This window comes from Hippopotamus amphibius, chromosome 7 (genome assembly GCF_030028045.1).
Source record: "Hippopotamus amphibius kiboko isolate mHipAmp2 chromosome 7, mHipAmp2.hap2, whole genome shotgun sequence".
Taxonomy (NCBI): domain Eukaryota; kingdom Metazoa; phylum Chordata; class Mammalia; order Artiodactyla; family Hippopotamidae; genus Hippopotamus; species Hippopotamus amphibius.
The window spans coordinates 72,426,726-72,446,843 of record NC_080192.1 but is presented as its reverse complement, the minus strand read 5'-3'; the positions used below and the strand labels follow the sequence as shown (position 1 = coordinate 72,446,843).

Sequence of the window (20,118 nt, the reverse complement as noted above, 5' to 3'; positions counted from 1 at the left end):
GACCGTGCAGGTCGCCCAGACAGGTCTGCAGTCGCTCACCTGCAGTTCCAGATCCAGAAAGTATGAGAACCAGTCTTCAGTCATGGGTGTGAGGTAATAAAAGGTCTCTGTGCCTGTTACCTTTCTGAAGCCTAAAAAATTCTTAATACTGAAATGCCTTCGGCGCACGGGTTTTCAGAGGTCCTGTACTGCACTGCTTCCTGAGGAAAAGTTTGTTGTGAGGCTTAGGTAAACATGCAGAGTGCCAGCTGGTTGTATGTGCCCAGTAAATGCTGGTTAACCTCGAAGAGAGGCGGGCAGGCCTCTGACACGGGAGGAAAGTTTAGCTCCTCCTTTCTGCCTCCCCATCTCCAGTTCCAGAGCTTTTCACCCACATCTCCGTTCCTTATCTCTGACTTCTTCCCTCTTTTCTCTTTTGCTTTCTCTTCCTTTTCTATTATGTTTCAACTTTTATATGAGGAGAAAGCATTGGTCTTTCCTACTGGCTTGCCATCTGTCTTGTGTGTTGGATGTCATTTGGGGACTTTGAGCTCTTCTTGGTTGTTTGGTTCTTGGGACAACGGGCTGCTGCTTTGTCTCAAGTCTGTTGCCTGTTTCTGGGGTTGAAGCTCTTTTGATTGTGATTCAAATACAAATGATATCAGCATTTGAATTGAAAACTTTTCTAAGACCCAAGCAAACCATTTTGGTTCTTTCCATTAGTGTCAGTAATCTCGACTGGGAGCGATTTTGCTCCACCCCAAGGGACCTTTGGCAATGTCTGGAGACTTTTTAAAAATTAATTAATTTACTTATTATTTTTGACTGCGTCAGGTCTTAGTTGTGGCGCATGGGCTTCTTTCTAGTTGTGGTGCGTGGGCTCCAGAGCGCAGTGGGCTCAGTAGTTGCAGCATGTGGGATTTTAGTTCCCTAACCAGAGATTGAACCCATGTCCCCTGCATTGGAAGGCGGACTCTTAACCACTAGACCACATTTTTGGTTGTCACAACTTGGGGGATGCTACTGGCATCCGGTGGGTAAGGGCAAGGGATGCTGCTAAACATCCCACAGCGCACAGAACAGCCCCTCATCACAAGGAACTATCCAGCCGGGTGTCCATAGTGCCGAGGTGAAACTCAGCACTGCAGACGTTTGTATCTTCTGTCTAAGAAATGCTTGACCTGTAATAGTACATTGAAAAGCTGTTTTTCAGGTTTATAGTTTAGAGATTTTCTGTGTCAAATGTATGAAGTAGTGGGCTTTTGTTACAGATGTGCAGATTATATGAGTAAATATAAAACTTGTAATTAAAACACCTAAAAATTAAATTTTTTTCTTATTTCAGGAAAAAATGGAAGCTTGGTTAGCATCTATTAAAATAGCTATAGACAAGAAGGCTCAGAAGACCAATGTGTCCTTAAACACTGAAAATTTGATGAAGATTTTTAATCTGGGAACAGACCTTACAAAACCGTTTGAATATCTTCTTGCTACTGGGAATCTACGTTCTAAAACAGGTGAAATTAAATAGAGGCTTTATTTAGTTATGATTTTCAAATTATTTGCTTAATGTAGATTTATATATTGCTGAGAGAGGTTCTTTTTAAAAGTGAACTTCTCACTTTCATTAAAGACAGATTTCAGGTTGTAAATTTTGACAGGTGTATATTGGGCTGAAGGGCTTTAAACAGATTGTCTGTATAGCTTAAATCTAATTTTAATGATCAAATGCATTTCCTGTGCTTCCTTCTAGAAAACTAAAGACAGCTTAGATCTCTCAGGAAAGGTTACCTAGATGGATGGTCTGGGAGCCGTTGTTAGACATGCCCAGCCCTGAATCAGTTGTATTAGAATGACTGGAAAATTTTATGATTTTTTTTTTAAATTAATTTATTTTGTGTGTGTGTGTTCACTTACTTTAATAACACTGCATTTACTATGTTATCACCATGGAATGTAAGTTCAGGTTAGACAAGAGAATTTCACAAGTACAACAAAGCATTCTGTAGTATATCAAAGTTTATATAATGTCTGACCAAACCAGCTTGCTCATAAATCACTTCCATTATAGGCAGTTTATTTAGTTTAACATTTATGATTCTTATAGAGAAAATAAACATACTGCACACATTTAAAAAGTGTTCTTCATTTACATTTGCATTAGCACTTAAATATAAATTTCTATTTCAAAATGACATTTAAAAATTATTCTGATATAACAGCAGCAAAATATAATCCTGCAGTTACAAAAGAGCTACACAGAGATCTACAATTAAGTTATTCTGGTGTTTACAACTATGATTCTGAAATAAATACTACTTCAGAGCAACTCTGTTACCAGCTTTTTAGGTTTGTTTTAAAAACACACACAATTCAAAATAAGTTGTGAGAGGAAAAACATGAGATTTCAGATAATTAATGAGTTAGCAATTCTCATTTTTGGGCCAGCCTTAGAATCACTGAGAACATCAATCCCCATGATATGCATGAATTCCGTCTCAGACTTCCTTGACAAATGAGTCACTAGATCTCTGTTTAAACACTGCTTGAAAGGTTATTGAGTCAAATATTACTTTTCTTGGATTGGACTTGACACAAAGTCAACCTCAAAGATGAAAAAATTCTAAAGGAAATCTATCTGATAAAATTATTTCTGCTTGTGCTACAAATAATGTAACCATGGTCAACAAAACAATCATTCAATCTAAGAAAGAGATGGAAAATTTTATTCAATCCAAATTTGAGGATCATAACATGGGAAGAGCATCCAGAAAGCTCTGAGAACTGTTGCCCCAGTTAGAAGTCAAGGCACAGTTACGTAAGTTTTTTGAGACAGAAGGCTCTACATTAAATGATGTAATATTGACAGTTTCCACAATCCAGATCTAAGCATCCCCTTACAAGATCGAGAAGGAATGGGTTTTTTTGGTTTTTTTTTAATCATTTAATCTCTGTTTAATGTCTCATAAAGCATTTTTTGACATATAATAAACTGCATATATTTAAAGTGTAAAAAAAACAAAACAAAACAAAAAAAAACCACACACACATATTGCTGGGAGGTTTATGTTGCTGTATATTGCATGCACTGTTCTGAAAGGGTTCCTTGAGAGTCAGCCAGCCCTTAAAACAGTACTCAGTCCATAAGTCAGAAAGAGTTAAATTAACTGGATTAAATAGAATTCCTACACTACATAAAAAGCATATGATATTCTGCAGCAACTGGGAGCATTTTCAGGATTGGTCTGTTGTCCTATTTAGAACTCATTTTGGAAGAAGGTGGACACTGTACCACTATCAAGTGCATTTAAAAGTGACATGTTTCGGGGCTTCCTTGGTGGCGCAGTGGTTAAGAATCTGCCTGCCAGTGCAGAGGACACGGGTTCGATCCCTGCTCCAGGAAGATCCCACATGCTGCGGAGCAACTAAGCTCGTGCGCCTCCCCTCCCCAAAAAAAAAAAAAAAAAAAAAAGTGGCATGTTTCTTTTGCACTAATCCAACTCCCCTGAATGACCTAGGTAGTGAACTTAGTCACCAGTAACTTGATCACCAGGCAAATCAAGCCTTCAAGAAAGGAAGCTTTCTTGTAATATTCAAATTACTATGTAATTGTCTGACCCAAACAATTTATTTTCAACATAAACATATAATCTCAATATGAGACGTCTAACTAAAGCAAGCACCACCACTAAGACCAAGACAGCATCTCCTCTTCTAAGGTTTAGGTTTTGCCCAGAATTCTCGATACATGGAATAGCCCATACCAAGAGTCATTGCTCCCACAACAAAGCCTTGGATTGCTGCGCGCATGTGGATCAGGTGAACAGACATTTTAGTATTGCCCCTGCTCTTTAATTTATATAATCCATATTCAACGATTGCTGCAAAACCTGCCATTCCAATGGGAACAAATGGTGCCTCTCTAGCATTTCGGATAAGTTTAGATCCCTAATCTTCATCATATGAAGAAAGACAAACATCTGTGTCGCTTGGTATAGTGATTGAAGAATCTTCACATAACCACTAGACGTCTCAAGGCTGCAACTGGCTTCTCTGGGAAACTTTAAAAAGTGATTATTGAGGGCCCAGAAATCTTTTTTTTTTTTTAATTTATTTTTGGCTGCGTTGGGTCTTTGTTGCTATGCTCGGGCTTCCTCTAGATGCCACCAGCAGGGGCTATTCTTCATTGTGGTGCTTGGACTTCTCATTGAGGCGGCCTCTCCTGGTGTGTAGCACAGGCTCTAGGCGCATGGGCTTCAGTAGTTGCAGCATGTGGGCTCAGTAGTTGTGGCTCGTGGGCTCTAGAGTGCAGGCTCAGTAGTTGTGGCACACAGGCTTGGTTGCGCCATGACGTGGGATCTTCCCAGCCCGGGAATCAAACCCGTGTTCCCTGCATTGGCAAGTGTATTCTTAACCACTGCGCCACCAGGGAAGTTCTTTTTTTTTTTTTTAACAGATGATACTAATGCAGATTCCTTAAGTGCTAACAGATGCTTGTGTGTTATCCAGCCCTATTGGATGAATCCCATTTAATTACTTGTTATTTTATTACTCATTTAATGTTTTCCGACAAAGGAGACAGTGTAGAGGAGATGGGGGAAAGGTTGAGTCTAATACAGGTTGTGAAATCTGGGGAATTTTACTATTTTTTGTACACTCTTCCCCTCACCAGAGCTGAGTAAACTTTGTGATAACCCACTTTGTGATCTCTCGTATGCTCTGAGGTTTTATATCTTATCAGAGCCTCCAGTAAAAAAAAAAATAGGCTTTTTTTCCTTAAATTTACCTCATTTCCAATGATGTTTGTTTTATTAAGGTCTTGGCTTCCTGCAAGATTCCGGACTTTGTGTTGTGGCTGACAAGCTGAACTTCATACGCTATCTCTCCCATTTCCGCTGCGTGCACAGAGGGGCTGATTTTGCCAAGATGCGGACCACCACCGTCCGCAGGCTGCTGCCGGAGTCCTGGGGTTTCCTTTGCCCTGTGCACACCCCTGACGGGGAGCCCTGTGGTCTGATGAACCACTTAACCGCCATATGTGAGGTGGTCACACAGTTTGTGTACACAGCATCTATTCCGGCTTTGCTCTGCAACTTGGGTAGGTGGTGTACAGCAGTCAGTGGTCTTGTTTGCTTGTGTGAGTTTTAACAGGGGCAAAGCTTTTAGGTTGTGCTTCTTTGGGGGTTGAACAGAGAATTCTTACAAGGGTGAAACACTGGATAACCTGTGACATTTTGCAAATCACGTGCTGTCTTCAGAAGGTATTGATGGCTCAGGGAAGAGTGTTCGTTATTTACTTAGAGTCAATTCTTGGTATTTGCAGCACTTCTGTAAAGTCACCACTGGCACTGAATTAGCAGATACTGAGCCATTACTCCTGGGGAAACAAAGGTTAGGTTCCTGCAAGCCTCTCACAACATTTTCATTAACTGATTGGTACATAGCCTTGCTGTATGTGTGTTTCTGTTCAGAGACGCCTAATTTAATGTATACTGTTGATTCAATAATATTGAGCTCTCAGCCAATAGCACATAACTGTAAGCTTATCTGACATATAGTTTTCCATAAGGCTTGGTCCAGTCTAGTGCTGAGGAACCAGCACTTTCTCGCTGTGCTTGACGGCCATCATAAACAGCAGACTAACCAACAGAAGCACAAAGATGCAGAAAATAAGGCACTGAACAGAGTGAGGAAAGGATACTTATTTACAGTATGAATAGCTGGAACAGACAGCATGTCACCTTGTTTGACCTCAGCCGGGAGCATGTGTATCTGGTGACTCAAAATTTTCACTGAATGTCCTCAAATGATTGAAAAAGCACCACTAGTATTGATAGTGGAGTTGCACATAAATTTTAGCAAGTAGGAAAATTTGTATTATGTGAATAACGAGGATCAAATGTAATTAGATTTTTGGAAAAAAGTTAATATGTTTTACATGGCTCAGAAGTCAAAATATGTACAGGGAAGAGCCTCCCTTCTACCCCTGTCCCCCTGCTACTCTCCCACAGGCAATTAGAGACACTAGATTTGGGGGGGTCCTTGCTGAAATGATTTAGATATGTACTCAAGCAATACAAAAACATTCTGGTTTAGAGACAAGATGACTAGATATCTAAAATGATGAAGCAGTTGTTAAATCTGGAGGGAAATTTAAATGTTGGGAAACACATCCTAATGTGATCATTCCATTCGTTCACTTCACCAGGCGTCGCTCCAGTTGATGGAGCTCCGTATCGGCCGTACAGCGAGTGCTACCCTGTCCTGCTGGATGGTGTCATGCTTGGCTGGGTGGATAAGGAGCTGGCTCCTGGCATCGCCGATTCTCTACGACATTTTAAGGTGATCTTGAGTCTCTGTGAATTGTTCTGTCCCTCCATCTTAGGTTTTCGGTCCTTTTCTAGTTGTTGCGGTAGCCTCAGGGCGTTCTTGAGTGTCGCAGGGTCTGGAGATCAGAAGCTAATTCCGAAAGTGCCCATACATTCCCTCTGGTGGCAGTGTCTGCCCTTGTACTGACCTCATCAGTTAGGGTCAGTGACAGATATTTGACCTGTATGGTTTGGGGTTTTTGTTTTGTTTTGTGGTGGTTTCGTTGAGGCCCTAGTCTACTAATGTAACACATTTTTAACTTTTTTTTTTTTTCATTGTAAATAGTAGTGGCATATAGGGGACCTTGAAATATGGACTTTATGTTTCAAGTAATATTGAAGCTATACAAGATATGTCATAACTTGTTGCCTTGTGGGTCTTGAAATACATTTTTTTTAATAGGCCGCTCCATGCAGCATGCGGGATCTTAGTTCCCCAACCAGGGATTGAACCCATGCCCCCTGCATTGAGAGCTCGGAGTCTTAACCACTGGACCACCAGGGAAGTCCCTTGAAATACATTTTGTAAAAGTCAAGTAGACTTTGACTACTTAAAACATTCTTTGAATAAACTAATCTTTAGAATTTCCTCCTAATAAGAGTCTTTGTTGCTTAGATAATGGCCATTAGTTTGGCAGTAGGATGAATCTGTAGTCTATGCTCTGTCCTGTTTAGTTGGTTTTTTGTTTATGTTTCTTGGTTGTTTTGCCTTGGTATAATTTTACGTGTAAGGGATGTTTGAGCAATGTAGAGAGTCCCCATTACCCAGAGCCCTCAGTTGTGTTTTAGCCCCATGTGCTTTATCATTTGTATGCTCTTTATAAATAGTGTGTACATTTTACTTCTGAACCGTTTGAGAGCAGTATACAGACATGTCCCCTTTTCCATGCAGATTTCTGTGTATATCTTCTAAGAAGAAGGATTTTCTCTTCATTAACCGCAGTGCACTTACCAAAATCAGGGAAGGTCAGGTTGGTGGAATCCACAGCTGTATTCAGAGTATACCATTATGTCTTGAGTAATGTCCTTTATAGCTTTTTTTTCCTTCCTTGTCTGGGACCCAGTCCAGGATCATGTGTTACATGTAGCTGGTGTGTGTCTTCAGTCTCCTTTAATCTGGAACAGTTCCTCAGCCTTTAATGTCTTGCCTTTTTTTTAAAAAGAGTACAGGCCAGTGGTGTAGACACTCTTGATTTATGTAGCTTTCTTATGGTGAGGTTCAGGATAGCAGTTCAGGAGGCACTTGATGTTGGCTGGTCTTCTGGCTGGTAACTTTTAACTTTGACCACTTTAAGATTCTATTCTTTAGATTAAGTCTGCTGTACTATTACTGATTTTCTCTGTAATAAGTAATTTGTGGAGAGAGATTTGGAATCTCTTTGAAAGCCCTTTTTCTCATCAAATTTTCACCTACTAGTTGATGAATTCTTTGCAGATTTATTGCAACCATTCCATTGATGATTCTTTGCTGAGTTAATTATTACTGTAATGGTTGCCAAATGGTTGTTTTGTAATGCCATCATTTATTCTATTTATTGGTTGCTATTGTGTAAGGTAGAGTTTTCCTTTCTCCATTTAATGTGTTTATTTGTTTGTATCAGCATGGATTTATAGACGCTTATTTTATTTCATGAGTATCCTCTTACTGTCATTTATTTTGATGCTCAAATTGTATCAGATTTGGCCAGTGGGAACTACCCTGGACTGGTCCCTGGGTTGTTTTGTAAATATACCGAACAAAATATGTCTTTTTTTTTTTTTTAAGACACATTTACTCAGCATCATGATCAGACTATTACATTGAGCAATCAACAGCATGGGTGCAAAAAAAAAAAATCTACATTAAAACCCTTTGTTGGAATGCTTTACATTTTCCACAGGACAGAAACTAAAATAACCTGTTATACAGTTAGTCACAAATACAGTCCTGGAGTTTTTTTGCCCATACACATGAGTATTGTCTAAAACATGTCTTCTTTGTAGCAGCTAGGCCCTGCCACCACTGTGCTTGGCTGAGTTCACAAATCTGTTGTAACCTGTAGCTTCCCTGTCACTTCTCTGGCTCGCCTCTCCTGCTAAGCTTTGTTTCCTGGCAGTAATCACAACCTTCTGCCACTGCCGTAGCTGCTGCTGCTGCTGGAACTGCCATAGCCACCTTGGTTTTGTGGTTTGGCAAAGTATTGTCCTCCACCGCCATAGGGGCCAGAACTTCAGCCTCCAAAGTTTCCTCCTTTCATGGGTCCAAAATTTGAAGATTGATTGTTGTAATTGCCAAAATCATTGTAGCTTCCACCACCTCCATAATTGCTTCCACTACCACCGCCAAAGCCGCCTCTGCCTCCTCCGTAGTTATAGCTGTCATAGCTGCCACTCCTGCCATAGCCACTGCCCTGGTTTCCATAACCCTGTTCTCCACTTCCATAGCCTCTGCTTCCTCCAGAGTAACCAGGGCCGCCTCCATAACCACCATCATTACCAAGTCCATTATAGCCATCCCCACTGCCACCATATCCACCACCGCCACAGCTGTCACCAAAGCCACCTCGACCACTGAAGTTTCTCCATGACCAAAGTTGGCATTTCCACCAAAACCACCTCCACAACCACCACCAAAATTTCCAGAACCACTTCGGCCTCTTTGACTCGATGAAGCACTAGCCAGCTCTTGCTTAGATAGGGCTTTCCTACTTCACAGTTGTGGCCATTCACAGTGGTATTTCTGAATGACAGTCTTGTCTACGGAGTCATGACCATCAAAGGTTACAAAAGCAAAGCCTTTCTTTTTGCCACTGCCTCGGTCAGTCATGACTTCAATCACTTCAGTTTTCCCATACTGTTCAAAATAGCCTCCTAGGTGATGTTCCTCAGTGTCTTCTTTAATGCCACCAACAAATGTCTTTTTCACAGGTAAGTGGGCACCAGGTCTTTGAGAATCTTCTCTTGAGATGGCCCTCTTTGGCTCCACAACTCTTCCTTCCCCCTTGTGTGGCCTTGCACTCATGGCCGCATCCGCCTCCTCCGCAGTGGCACGTGTGACACACGCGAAGCCTCTGGAGCACGTGGTGTGTGGATCCCTCATTACCACACAGTCTGTGAGTGTTCCCCATTGCTCGAATGGCTCCTCAGACTCTCATCGGTTGTTTCAAAGCTCAAACCTCTGACGAAGAGCTTCCGCAGCTGTTCAGGCTCTTTGGGAGACTCTGACTTAGACATGATGGCAGTGGAGGGGGGAGACGTCAACGATGCATACTCGGCGGCGTCCATGGGCAGAAAGAAAAGCCAAAATGTATCATTATAACAGTTTTCAAGTGTGCAGTTCAGTGACATTAGGTACATTTGTCTTGCTGTGCAACCATCACCAGCATCCATCTTCTAAGCTTTTTCATCATCCTGAGCTGAACCTCTGTACCCGTGCAACAGTAACGCCCCATCCCCTCTTTTCCCCACTTTCTGCTAACCACTATTCTACTTTCTTCATGAATTTGACTTTGCTAGGCACCTCATATAAGTGGTACATAATAAATCATACAATATTTATCCTTCTGCATTTGGTTTATTTCACTTAGCATAATGTTTTCAGAGTTCATCTGTTTTGAAACATGTATTGGAATTTCATTCCTTTTTATGGCTGAATAATATTCCTGTGTGTGTGTACACACACAGTTCTTTTGGGTGTATACTTAAAAGTGGGATTGCTGAATCATATGGTAATTCTATGTTTAAGTTTTTGGTATCCATGGAGGAAAAATTGTGAGATTTTCCTCTGAGACACATTAAGTGATTATATTAATTCATTCCCTAACAGTGATCATTCTCTAATAATAGTGATGAATAATGAGTCTTAAATTCCTGAAACGAATCCTACTTGGTCATTATTTTAATACTTAGTAAATACTAATACTTTCTTAAAGACTAATATTTTATTTGATTTTTTAAAATCAACATTCACAAATTTCTGCTTTGTGAAAAGAATCAGAAAGTCTTCCTTGGTTTTCATTGTTCCGGAACAGTTTGTGCAGCATTGGGTCATCTGGCCTTAGGTCTCCTAGAATTCACCCGTGAAACCGTCGGGCTCATGCTTTCTTTCAGGATGGCTCCTTAATACCTTTATTTCTAATACAGAAGTTGGTCTTTAAGCTTTTTACCTCTACTGAGGTCTCTTCCGATAACCTGAATTTTATTCGTTTCATTTTGGTTTCAGAGAGATATGCAAAGCAGACCCATGGTTTTAAAATTTTGTTTCAGTGGGTATTTTCCCCTTTTGCCATTTTTACTCAGTATATTCATAGCCCGGCCTGCCGCCCTTGATTAGGTTAAGTAGTGAATACTGTTAATTTTTTAAGAACTGAGAATTTTTTGATGTGTTAATTTGAACTTTTGTCTGTACTCATTAATTTCAGGTTTTACCTTTAGTTTGATTTCTTTACTTGTACTTTGTTTTGTTCTGTTGTTTTAGCTTTTGAGCTAAAAATTCATTTATATTTATTCTTTCATTTTTATTGATAATGTATTTAACTGTGAACTGCCGTAAGTTCTGCTATACAGGTTTCATTATTTTTTCATATTTCTGTAATTTTAGTTTGTATTTCTCTTTTCACCCAGGAGTTCGTAGAAGGTTTCTTTGCTTGTTTTTTGTGTTTTTAATTCCCAGGTGGAAGGGCCTTTTCATTGAATACATTTTAAAATAACACCAGTAATCTATATTGTAGATACCAGAGGATAGAATTTCATTTTGTGTGTCTACACACACATTCTTGGTTTACCTTTTCCCCAGTCCCAGTTGTACCCAGTTTGCCTGATAGTGGGACTGAGCCCCAAGAAAGTAGGGCTTTTGCCAGCTCTGGATATGAGGTGAATGGCCGTCTGTGTGGGGTTGAGACTGGCAGGGCACTAGGTTTGTTACCTGCACAACTGACTTCATCCTTAAGATGTTGCTTTCCCTGTTTGATCCCCTTCTCCACTGTACCCACCTCCTGGGTGGCAGCGGGGATAGATGTAAAGCACGTCACTTATTCTTAATTGAACTCTTTTCGTTTTTTGAAAACAGGTGTTGAGAGAAAAAAGAATTCCTCCCTGGATGGAGGTGGTCCTGATCCCCATGACAGGAAAACCAAGCCTGTACCCAGGATTGTATCTTTTTACCACTCCCTGTAGACTGGTGCGACCTGTGCAGAACTTGGAATTAGGCAAAGAAGAACTAATTGGAACCATGGAACAGGTACATAGACTATGTGATTGTATAGTATGCAACTTTCAGAGACTTAGTATCTGTTTCTTCTTTAAACTGTTACTGTTATAATTATAGTTGGGCATTTGAAAAGACAGTCAAAGCTTATTTTCTGCCTGCTCTGTGACTGGCAGTTTTCATGCTCATCAAACCTCTAACTGTGGATCCCTTCAGTGTTCATGATACCAGGTGGGAAGGTTTTCTTTCAAGTCTGTGAGAACTAAACTCTGAGAGATAGTAAGAGCTAATACGTGTTAGCAGTCGCAGTTACTTTGTGCCTTGAACTTCCTCGTCCTTCCTCTTTCCAGATCTTCATGAATGTTGCTATCTTTGAGGATGAGGTTTTGGCTGGAGTTACCACCCACCAGGAGCTCTTCGCTCACAGCCTGCTGAGTGTGATCGCCAGCTTCATCCCTTTCTCTGACCACAACCAGAGTCCGAGAAACATGTATCAGTGCCAGATGGGTAAGATGGAGGGGAGGGTGGTGGTCGTCCCACAAGAAGAGGGCTTGTAACTTTTAACTTTTCGAAATAACTTCAAACTCAGAGAAAAGCTAAAAGTTACAAGAATAGTACAGAACTCCCATAAACACTTTACCTAGATTTTGCCTCATTTGCACTGTTTTCCATTTGAAAGTGAGCTGCAGACACAATTGCTCCTTTACCCTCTCAATATCTCGATGTGTATTTCCTAGCAACAGGGAGGGTCCAGTTACATAACCAAGGACAGTTATTAAAATTCTTTTATAGCCCTCGTTCAAATTTTGGCCAATTGTCCCAAAAATGGTTTATGGAAATTTTTTCCTATCTAGCACCTAGTCGAGGATCACACATTGTATTTTGCTGTGTTGTCTCTAGTTTTTTAAGTTAGAACAGATCTTTTAGCCTTTGTCTTACTTGGCATTTTTAAGAAAAAGATAATTTATTTTGTAGAATGTCCATCAGTTTGGGTTTGCCTGAAATCTTGTGATTAGGTTTTTGAAGGGTTACAAGCCTGTGTAGTCACCCATCACTTCTAGTGCTCTTCCTTCGTGCCTGGTAATTCAGGTTTCCATGGAGTGTAATTTCAGCCTGAAAAACTTCTTTTAACCTTTTTTGTGGTTGCAGGTTTCTGGCTACAAATTCTCTTAGTTTTCGTTTCTCTGAAAATATTTTTATTTCATCTTCAGTTGAAGAAACTGGATATATAATTCTGAATGGACAGGGTTTGGGGTTTCTTCCTCCCTTCTCTCCCCCTCACCCACAGCACTTAAAATATGTTACACTCTCTCCTCTTGGTCTTTGTCATTTCTAATTAGAAGTCAGTGGTTATGTGTATTATTGTTTGCCTGTATATAACGTGTTATTTTTCTTCTGTCCTTAAGATTTTGTCTTTATTTTTGGTGTGTAGCAGATTGACCATGATATGCCTAAATATGTTGTTCTTTGTATTTGTCTTGCTTGGGGTTTGCTGGTCTTAAATCTATTTTTAAAAAAATTAAATCTGTAAGGTTTTCTGCCATTATTTCTAAAAATATTGCTTCTGCTTCATTCTCTTGTCTCTTGAGACTTCAGTTATGCATCATGTATGTTATGCCTTTAATAGTGTCCCATAAGCCATTGGATTTCTGTTCTCTTTGTTCCATCTTTTTTTCTTCTTGAGATTGGATCATTTTTCTTGATCTATCATATTCACTGACTTTTCATTCTGAATTTTCATTCTAAAAATCCTAGTGAATTTTTATTTCAGGTACTTAACTTTTTAAGTACCTGAAATAAAAGCTTAGAGCCTCCATTTGTTTCTTTTTTGTAGTTTCTGTTTTATCTGAGAGTCTTATCTTCATTCATTGTGAACATAGTTTCCATTATGTTTTTGAGCATAGTTATGACAGGTATTTTTAAATCATTGTCTGCCAGTTCCAACATTTGGGTCATCTCAGGATCAGTCTCCATTGATTGCTTTTTTCTTGAGTCTTGGGTGTGTTTTCCTGTTTCTTTGTATATCTAGTAATATTGGATTATACTGTGGATAGAACCTATGTTGTAAAGGCTAGATTCTATTCTGTTCCTCTGAAGAGGGCTGGTTTTTAGATTACTGGAAGCTAGCTGAACAGCAGTTGAAGTGCAGTCCAGCTTAGGTGGCTGCTCGTGTCTGTCCCACCATGCATAGTTCTGGAGTCCATCAAAGATTTGGGCTCAGTTTATATGCAAAATATAGGGCTCTCCCTTTATGGTTCTCTCCTTTCTGAAATTTCTTCCCTACATTTCCAGTTGCTGCTGTGCTCTGAACTCTGTTCCTTGGTTCTTAAAGCCAATAAGACTGTGGGCCATCTACATTGACTGGGCCATCAGGCAAAAAATAAAAAACAAAAACAAAACATTAAAAACTGAAAAAACTGGAAATTCACGCTGAAATTCCTTTCATCCAAGTGTTAATCCCCCTCCAGTTTCTGGCTGTTTTTGGTTACGTCTTAGTGCTTTCAGGTAGTGTGTGTATGTATGTAGTTGGTTTTTCTTTTGTTTTTCTGGATCTTATACTTACATGTTGAGGGTGATATTGTAGGAGTAGCTCTTATAGTGGAAGCTGGGAGTCTCTTTCTTTTTTAAAAAATTCCCCTATGTAGGATATGTGTATAAAAACATGATTGAACTTGGTGTACCCCCAAAAAAATAATTTAAAAAAAAATAATTTAAAAAAAAAAGAAAGAATCCTGGTGTCCTCACCCTCAGGTGCGACAGCCATGAGGCTGTTCTACACAGTGGCCAGAAGGTCCCCCATGGGATGGAGACCCACTTCTCCACAGTGGCAGCTGCTTGTTAACATACCCAATGGTGGCTCCCTTCCCCTCCCCACCTCACTTCCCTACACCCTTGCTGGCGTTTCCAGGGATCACATTCCAAATAAAGTATGTGCATACAAAAAAAAAAAAAAATTCCCCTATGTATATATTTATCTATTTTAGTTTTTAAAATCATTTTGTTTTGAATTCTCTATACTGTAAGGTAGTACAAAGAAGAGTCTTGCCTACCCCCTGTACCTACCTCACTATGCATAATTAACAAATACAACATTTTGCTCTGTGTGTGTGTGTCTCTGTGTAAGAAAGTAATCTAATTAGGTAATAGTTACTGTCATTCCTTCTCTCCCCCAGTAGTGATACCCTGTAGTTTGTATATATCTTTACATTCCCTTTTTAATGCTTTTCTTACATGTGTGTGTCCATGAACTAGGTCTAGAATTGTTTGGGATGTGTGGCAAATGTATCTGAATGTATCATATTAAATGTCATTCTATACTTTTTCTCAGTCAGCATTGTTTTCATGGTCGGGTCATGTTGATACACATTGGTCTGCTTCATTTTCACACCAGGTATTAGTCTGTAGTAAACATAACCAGCATGATTAATTTATGTATTCATTCCCCTGTGATGAATATTTAGTTTCCAATTTTATATGTCACCTTTATAATCAAAGGGGAAAAACCAAAATGCTAATTTTTTTCCCTTTGTAGGTAAGCAGACTATGGGCTTTCCGCTCCTCACTTTTCAAGACCGATCAGATAATAAACTGTATCGTCTTCAGACTCCACAGAGCCCTTTAGTGAGACCATACATGTATGACTATTATGACATGGACAACTATCCAATTGGGACAAATGCCATCGTTGCTGTTATTTCTTACACTGGCTATGATATGGAAGATGCCATGGTAAGTTTTACCAAGGGATGTCGTTCCATCCTTTTTCATTTTTAAGTTTTTTGTTTACCACCAGATCACTGAAGGAGTGTTTCTTGTGTTGCCCGAGTGCCTGGTATTTGATGCTTGACTATTCTGTTAAATAGTTAATTCCTGGTCTAAGTTAAAAGTGACAAGCCTTTCAAAGCCACAATGAGGGATCACCTCACACTGGTCAGAATGGCCATCATCAAAAAATCTAGAAACAATAAATGTTGGAGAGGGTGTGGAGAAAAGGGAACTCTCCTGCACTGTTGGTGGGAATGTAACTTGGTACAGCCACTATGGCTGTACTATGGAGGTTCCTTAAAAAACTAAAAATAGAACTACCACATGATCCAGTAATCCCACTACTGGGCATATACCCAGAGAAAACCATAATCCAAAAAGAAACATGTACCCTAATGTTCATTGCAGCACTATTTACAATAACCAAGACGTGGAAGCAACCTAAATGCCCATCAACAGATGAATGGAGAAAAAAGATGTGGCACATATATACAATGGAATATTGCTCAGCCATAAAAAGGAATGAAATGGAGCTATATGTAATGAGATGGATAGACCTAGAGACTGTCATACAGAGTGAAGTAAGCCAGAAAGAGAAAAACAAATACTGTATGCTAACTCATATCTACGGAATCCAAAAAAAAAAAAATGGTACCGATGAACCCAATGACAGGGCAAGAATAAGGATGCAGATGCAGAGAATGGACTGGAGGACATGGGGTTGGGGGGGCGGGGGGTGGAGGGGAAGCTGGAATGAAGTGAGAGAGTAGCATAGGCATATATACACTACCAACTGTAAAATAGATAGCTAGTGGGGGTTTCCTAAGTGGCGCAGTGGTTGAGAATCCGCCTGCCAATGCGGGGGACACGGGTTCAAGCCCTGCTCCAGGAAGATCCCACATGCCGTGGAGCAACTAAGCCCATGCGCCACAACTACTGAGCTTGCCCTCTAGAGCCCACGAGCCAGAACTGCTGAGCCCACATGATGCAAGTACTGAAGCCCATGCACCTAGAGCCCGTGCTCTGCAATGAGAGACCACGGCAATGAGGAGCCTGCGCACCGCAACGAAGAGTAGCCCCCGCTCACTGCAACTGAAAGGAAAGCCCATGCACAGCAAAAAAAAAAGACCCAACATAGCCAATTAAATTAATTAATTTTTTAAAAATGTATATTCTTTTTAAAAAAAAAATAGTGGAGAAGTTGCTGTATAACAAAGGGAGATCGACTTGGTGATGGGTGATGCCGTAGAGGGCCAGGACAGGGAGAGTGGGAGGGAGGGGATATGGGGATATATGTATAAATACAGCTGATTCACTTTGGTGTACCTCAAAAGCTGATACAAGAATGTAAAGCAATTATATTCCAATAAAGAGCTTAAAAAGAAAAAGAAAAAATGAAGTGTCACTAGGTATACGATATAAACATAGATGTCATTAAAGAAAAAAAGTGACAAGCCTTGAGGGATATCACTACATACTCATGCATATAGCCTGCATAGTTGAATGCATAGCGTGAGTAGATGTCGAGTGAATGTAAAGTAGTCTTGGAAGTATCCACCTTTATATGTGTCTGGATTTTAATAGTTAGCATAGGTGATTTGGGAAATGTGGATAGAGTTTTAAAATTGAATGCCAGTTGTCCTAAACCAGTTGTAATTCTAACCGGCTTTATTTTGAAAACTTTTATTTGGCCTCAGTCTCTTAATGATTCTTTGACTTTGCAGATTGTGAATAAGGCCTCTTGGGAACGAGGCTTTGCCCATGGAAGTGTCTACAAGTCTGAGTTTGTAGATCTGTCTGAAAAAATTAAACAAGGAGATGATAGTCTGGTGTTTGGAGTCAAACCTGGCGACCCACGGGTTCTGCAGAAGTTGGATGACGATGGGTTGCCGTTTATTGGAGCACAGTTGCAGTATGGAGATCCGTATTACAGCTACCTCAACCTCAACACCGGGGAAAGCTTCGTGATGTACTATAAGTAAGTCTTCATACCCAGGGCTGCTTTTAAAAGACTGCTTCTCAGTGAAATTGCTGGAGGTCAATGACAGTTATTTTTCAACAGGAGAGTTTTTGGAGAAAATCGAAGTGGTAGCTCAGTTATTAACTGAATGGACATTTCTTAAATGAGACAAAGGTCTGTGGTCTGTTATACTACCTTTGTTTTTCTACTTTTCTTGTCAGTCTACTACAGCTGATGAGGTATCTGTGATTTATTTTAAACTATATTATTCAGACTGGAGCATCTCTCTCAGACATGTTATCAGTAATGTTTCCTAGCTAAAATGTTGAGTTCATTACACCTCTTATTAAAAATAAAACTTTTAAGCTTATTTTACAGCTATAAAATTGGTTTCAGTGGTAGGTCATCAGCTGCCTTTCCTGTTAGTATTCTTTCAGACGAACACAGTTCTGTAGCGAACGTAATCAGTAGCCCTGTTCATGAGCACTTTTAGGGATATCAGCTCTATTTGTATTGGAGAAGTAAGAATAAGTTTTGCAGATATCCTTGATGAAGCATTAAATATGTCAATAAAACTTAGTATCTCTGTAGATTTAAACAAATATTTTGCCACTTTGTCTGGTTTATTTTTTCCTAGGAGTAAAGAAAATTGTATTGTGGATAACATCAAAGTGTGCAGTAATGACAGTGGAAGTGGCAAGTTCAAGTGTGTTTGCATCACGATGAGAGTCCCTCGGAATCCAACTATCGGGGATAAATTTGCCAGTCGTCATGGACAGAAGGGCATCTTGAGCAGACTGTGGCCAGCTGAGGACATGCCATTCACTGAGAGCGGGATGGTGCCGGACATTCTGTTCAACCCTCACGGTTTCCCATCCCGTATGACCATCGGTATGTTGATTGAGAGTATGGCGGGGAAGTCTGCTGCTCTGCACGGTCTCTGCCACGACGCCACACCCTTCATCTTCTCTGAGGAGAACTCGGCGCTGGAATACTTTGGTGAGATGTTGAAGGCTGCTGGCTACAACTTCTATGGTACTGAGCGGTTGTATAGCGGCATCAGTGGGCTGGAGCTGGAAGCAGACATCTTCATAGGCGTGGTTTACTACCAGCGCTTACGCCACATGGTCTCAGACAAATTCCAAGTGAGGACAACAGGAGCCAGAGACAAAGTCACTAACCAGCCCATCGGGGGAAGAAATGTCCAGGGTGGAATCCGTTTTGGGGAGATGGAGCGGGATGCTCTTTTAGCTCATGGTACATCTTTTCTCCTTCACGACCGCCTCTTCAACTGCTCGGATCGGTCCATAGCCCACGTGTGTGTGAAGTGTGGTAGTTTGCTCTCCCCGCTGTTGGAGAAGCCGCCCCCGTCGTGGTCTGCCATGCGCAACAGGAAGTACAACTGTACGCTGTGTAATCGCAGTGACACCATCGACACTGTTTCCGTGCCTTACGTCTTTCGGTATTTTGTAGCTGAACTGGCAGCTATGAACATTAAAGTGAAACTGGATGTCATTTAACTTGACGTTGGCCTTTTGGGTCAAGATTGCTATCAGATTAAAACAAAATGTCACTTTAGTTCAGTGAGGCTGCTTATAGTTACTCTAGAGGTTTTCAAGGTTGTTAGGGTTCTCAACCAAGACCTGGCAGCTAAGAATGCAGGGTTTCTGAGTTGCTCCAGAATAGTAACTACTGAAGATGATCTTCGTATATTTGTTCTTTAAAAATGATACATTGATAAATAGAAGGCCATTCAGGGAAAAGTCTTTCCAACCCCACGTTCTTTGTATCCTGCTTTCATTCAGCAGGTAGTGACTGTCCAACATTTATTTGTCCACGTAGAGCAGAGGAGTCCAATATAAATACAGTGTAGGCCATACACGTTTTGCATGTTCTTACTTTAAAAACAAAGGTACACATTTTTTTAACAAAGCTTTATTGACGTGTAATGGTTATACCAAAAAAGTGCACATGTTTAATGTATATGATTTGGTGGTTTGAACATACTGCAGACAGCTGAGAAAGAGCACAGCCATGGTAGTGAACGTCACAGCCAAAAGTTGCCTTGTGCCCCTTTGTTTTTGTTTTTTGGTGTTTTTATGGTGAGAACACTGAACTTGACGTATACCCTGTGGACTATGGGTAGAACACAAATGAATGTATCGCCCCATAAAAACAGTTGTTCAAAAGATTGATATGTGTCTCTAGAAATTGGTTCTTGGTATAACAAAAAATAATTATTTATTGAAGGAAAGTGATAAAATTGAATGGTATATGTAACATGTCTATGAGTGAAGGGTTGCTAAAACACAAAGACACAACTCAGAATTTGAATTCTATATTATTTATGTGACTAGAACAAAAATATATCTAAAAAGAGCTATACTCAACATGGATTGATATGAAAGGCATCTACGAATGGATAGTTTGTATATATACTCAAAGGAAATATCTGAACACAGGAATGATTGGTATCTTTTAAAATAAACTATTGTAGAATGGGAAAAACTAGACATACACAATTCAGTTATATGCTGTGTATCTATGAGTATGATAGAAAAGTAGAATATAGGAAAATAATATACCAACATAAGAGAAATTTCTATACACGTAATTGAATTATATCTTTTATATCTCCAGGAATGAAGAGTTTGTGAATCTATCTAGAGTTTGTGAATGTAACTTCTAAAAAGAAAGATTTACACACAAAAGTGAATGATACAAAATATATCCATAAATGGAATGTTGGTAGAAAACAAAAAAGGTATCTACTGAAAGAAGATGCCTCTACATAAGGCATTGCATATTATGAATTGCATATTATGAATCTCTGGAATAAAATGTGGCTAGAATGGAAACTA

At 39.9% G+C, this 20,118-nt stretch overlaps 1 protein-coding gene and 1 pseudogene across 1 annotated transcript in view; one reads left to right on the top strand and one right to left on the bottom strand.

Annotated features, from left to right (window-relative positions):
* The window catches only part of POLR1B (RNA polymerase I subunit B), a 30,180-nt gene extending 10,866 nt beyond the window's left edge, over positions 1-19,314 (top strand). The window contains exons 8-15 of the mRNA XM_057741367.1: positions 1,325-1,496; positions 4,796-5,077; positions 6,188-6,321; positions 11,395-11,565; positions 11,883-12,039; positions 15,065-15,261; positions 17,022-17,275; positions 17,895-19,314. Of these exons, the coding sequence (XP_057597350.1) occupies positions 1,325-1,496; positions 4,796-5,077; positions 6,188-6,321; positions 11,395-11,565; positions 11,883-12,039; positions 15,065-15,261; positions 17,022-17,275; positions 17,895-18,777 (2,250 nt within the window). The 3' untranslated portion in view covers positions 18,778-19,314. The remainder of the gene's footprint in view (positions 1-1,324; positions 1,497-4,795; positions 5,078-6,187; positions 6,322-11,394; positions 11,566-11,882; positions 12,040-15,064; positions 15,262-17,021; positions 17,276-17,894) is intronic.
* LOC130856749 (HIG1 domain family member 1A, mitochondrial-like) lies at positions 3,448-4,535 on the bottom strand (annotated as a pseudogene).
* Positions 19,315-20,118: the final 804 nt, after the last annotated feature.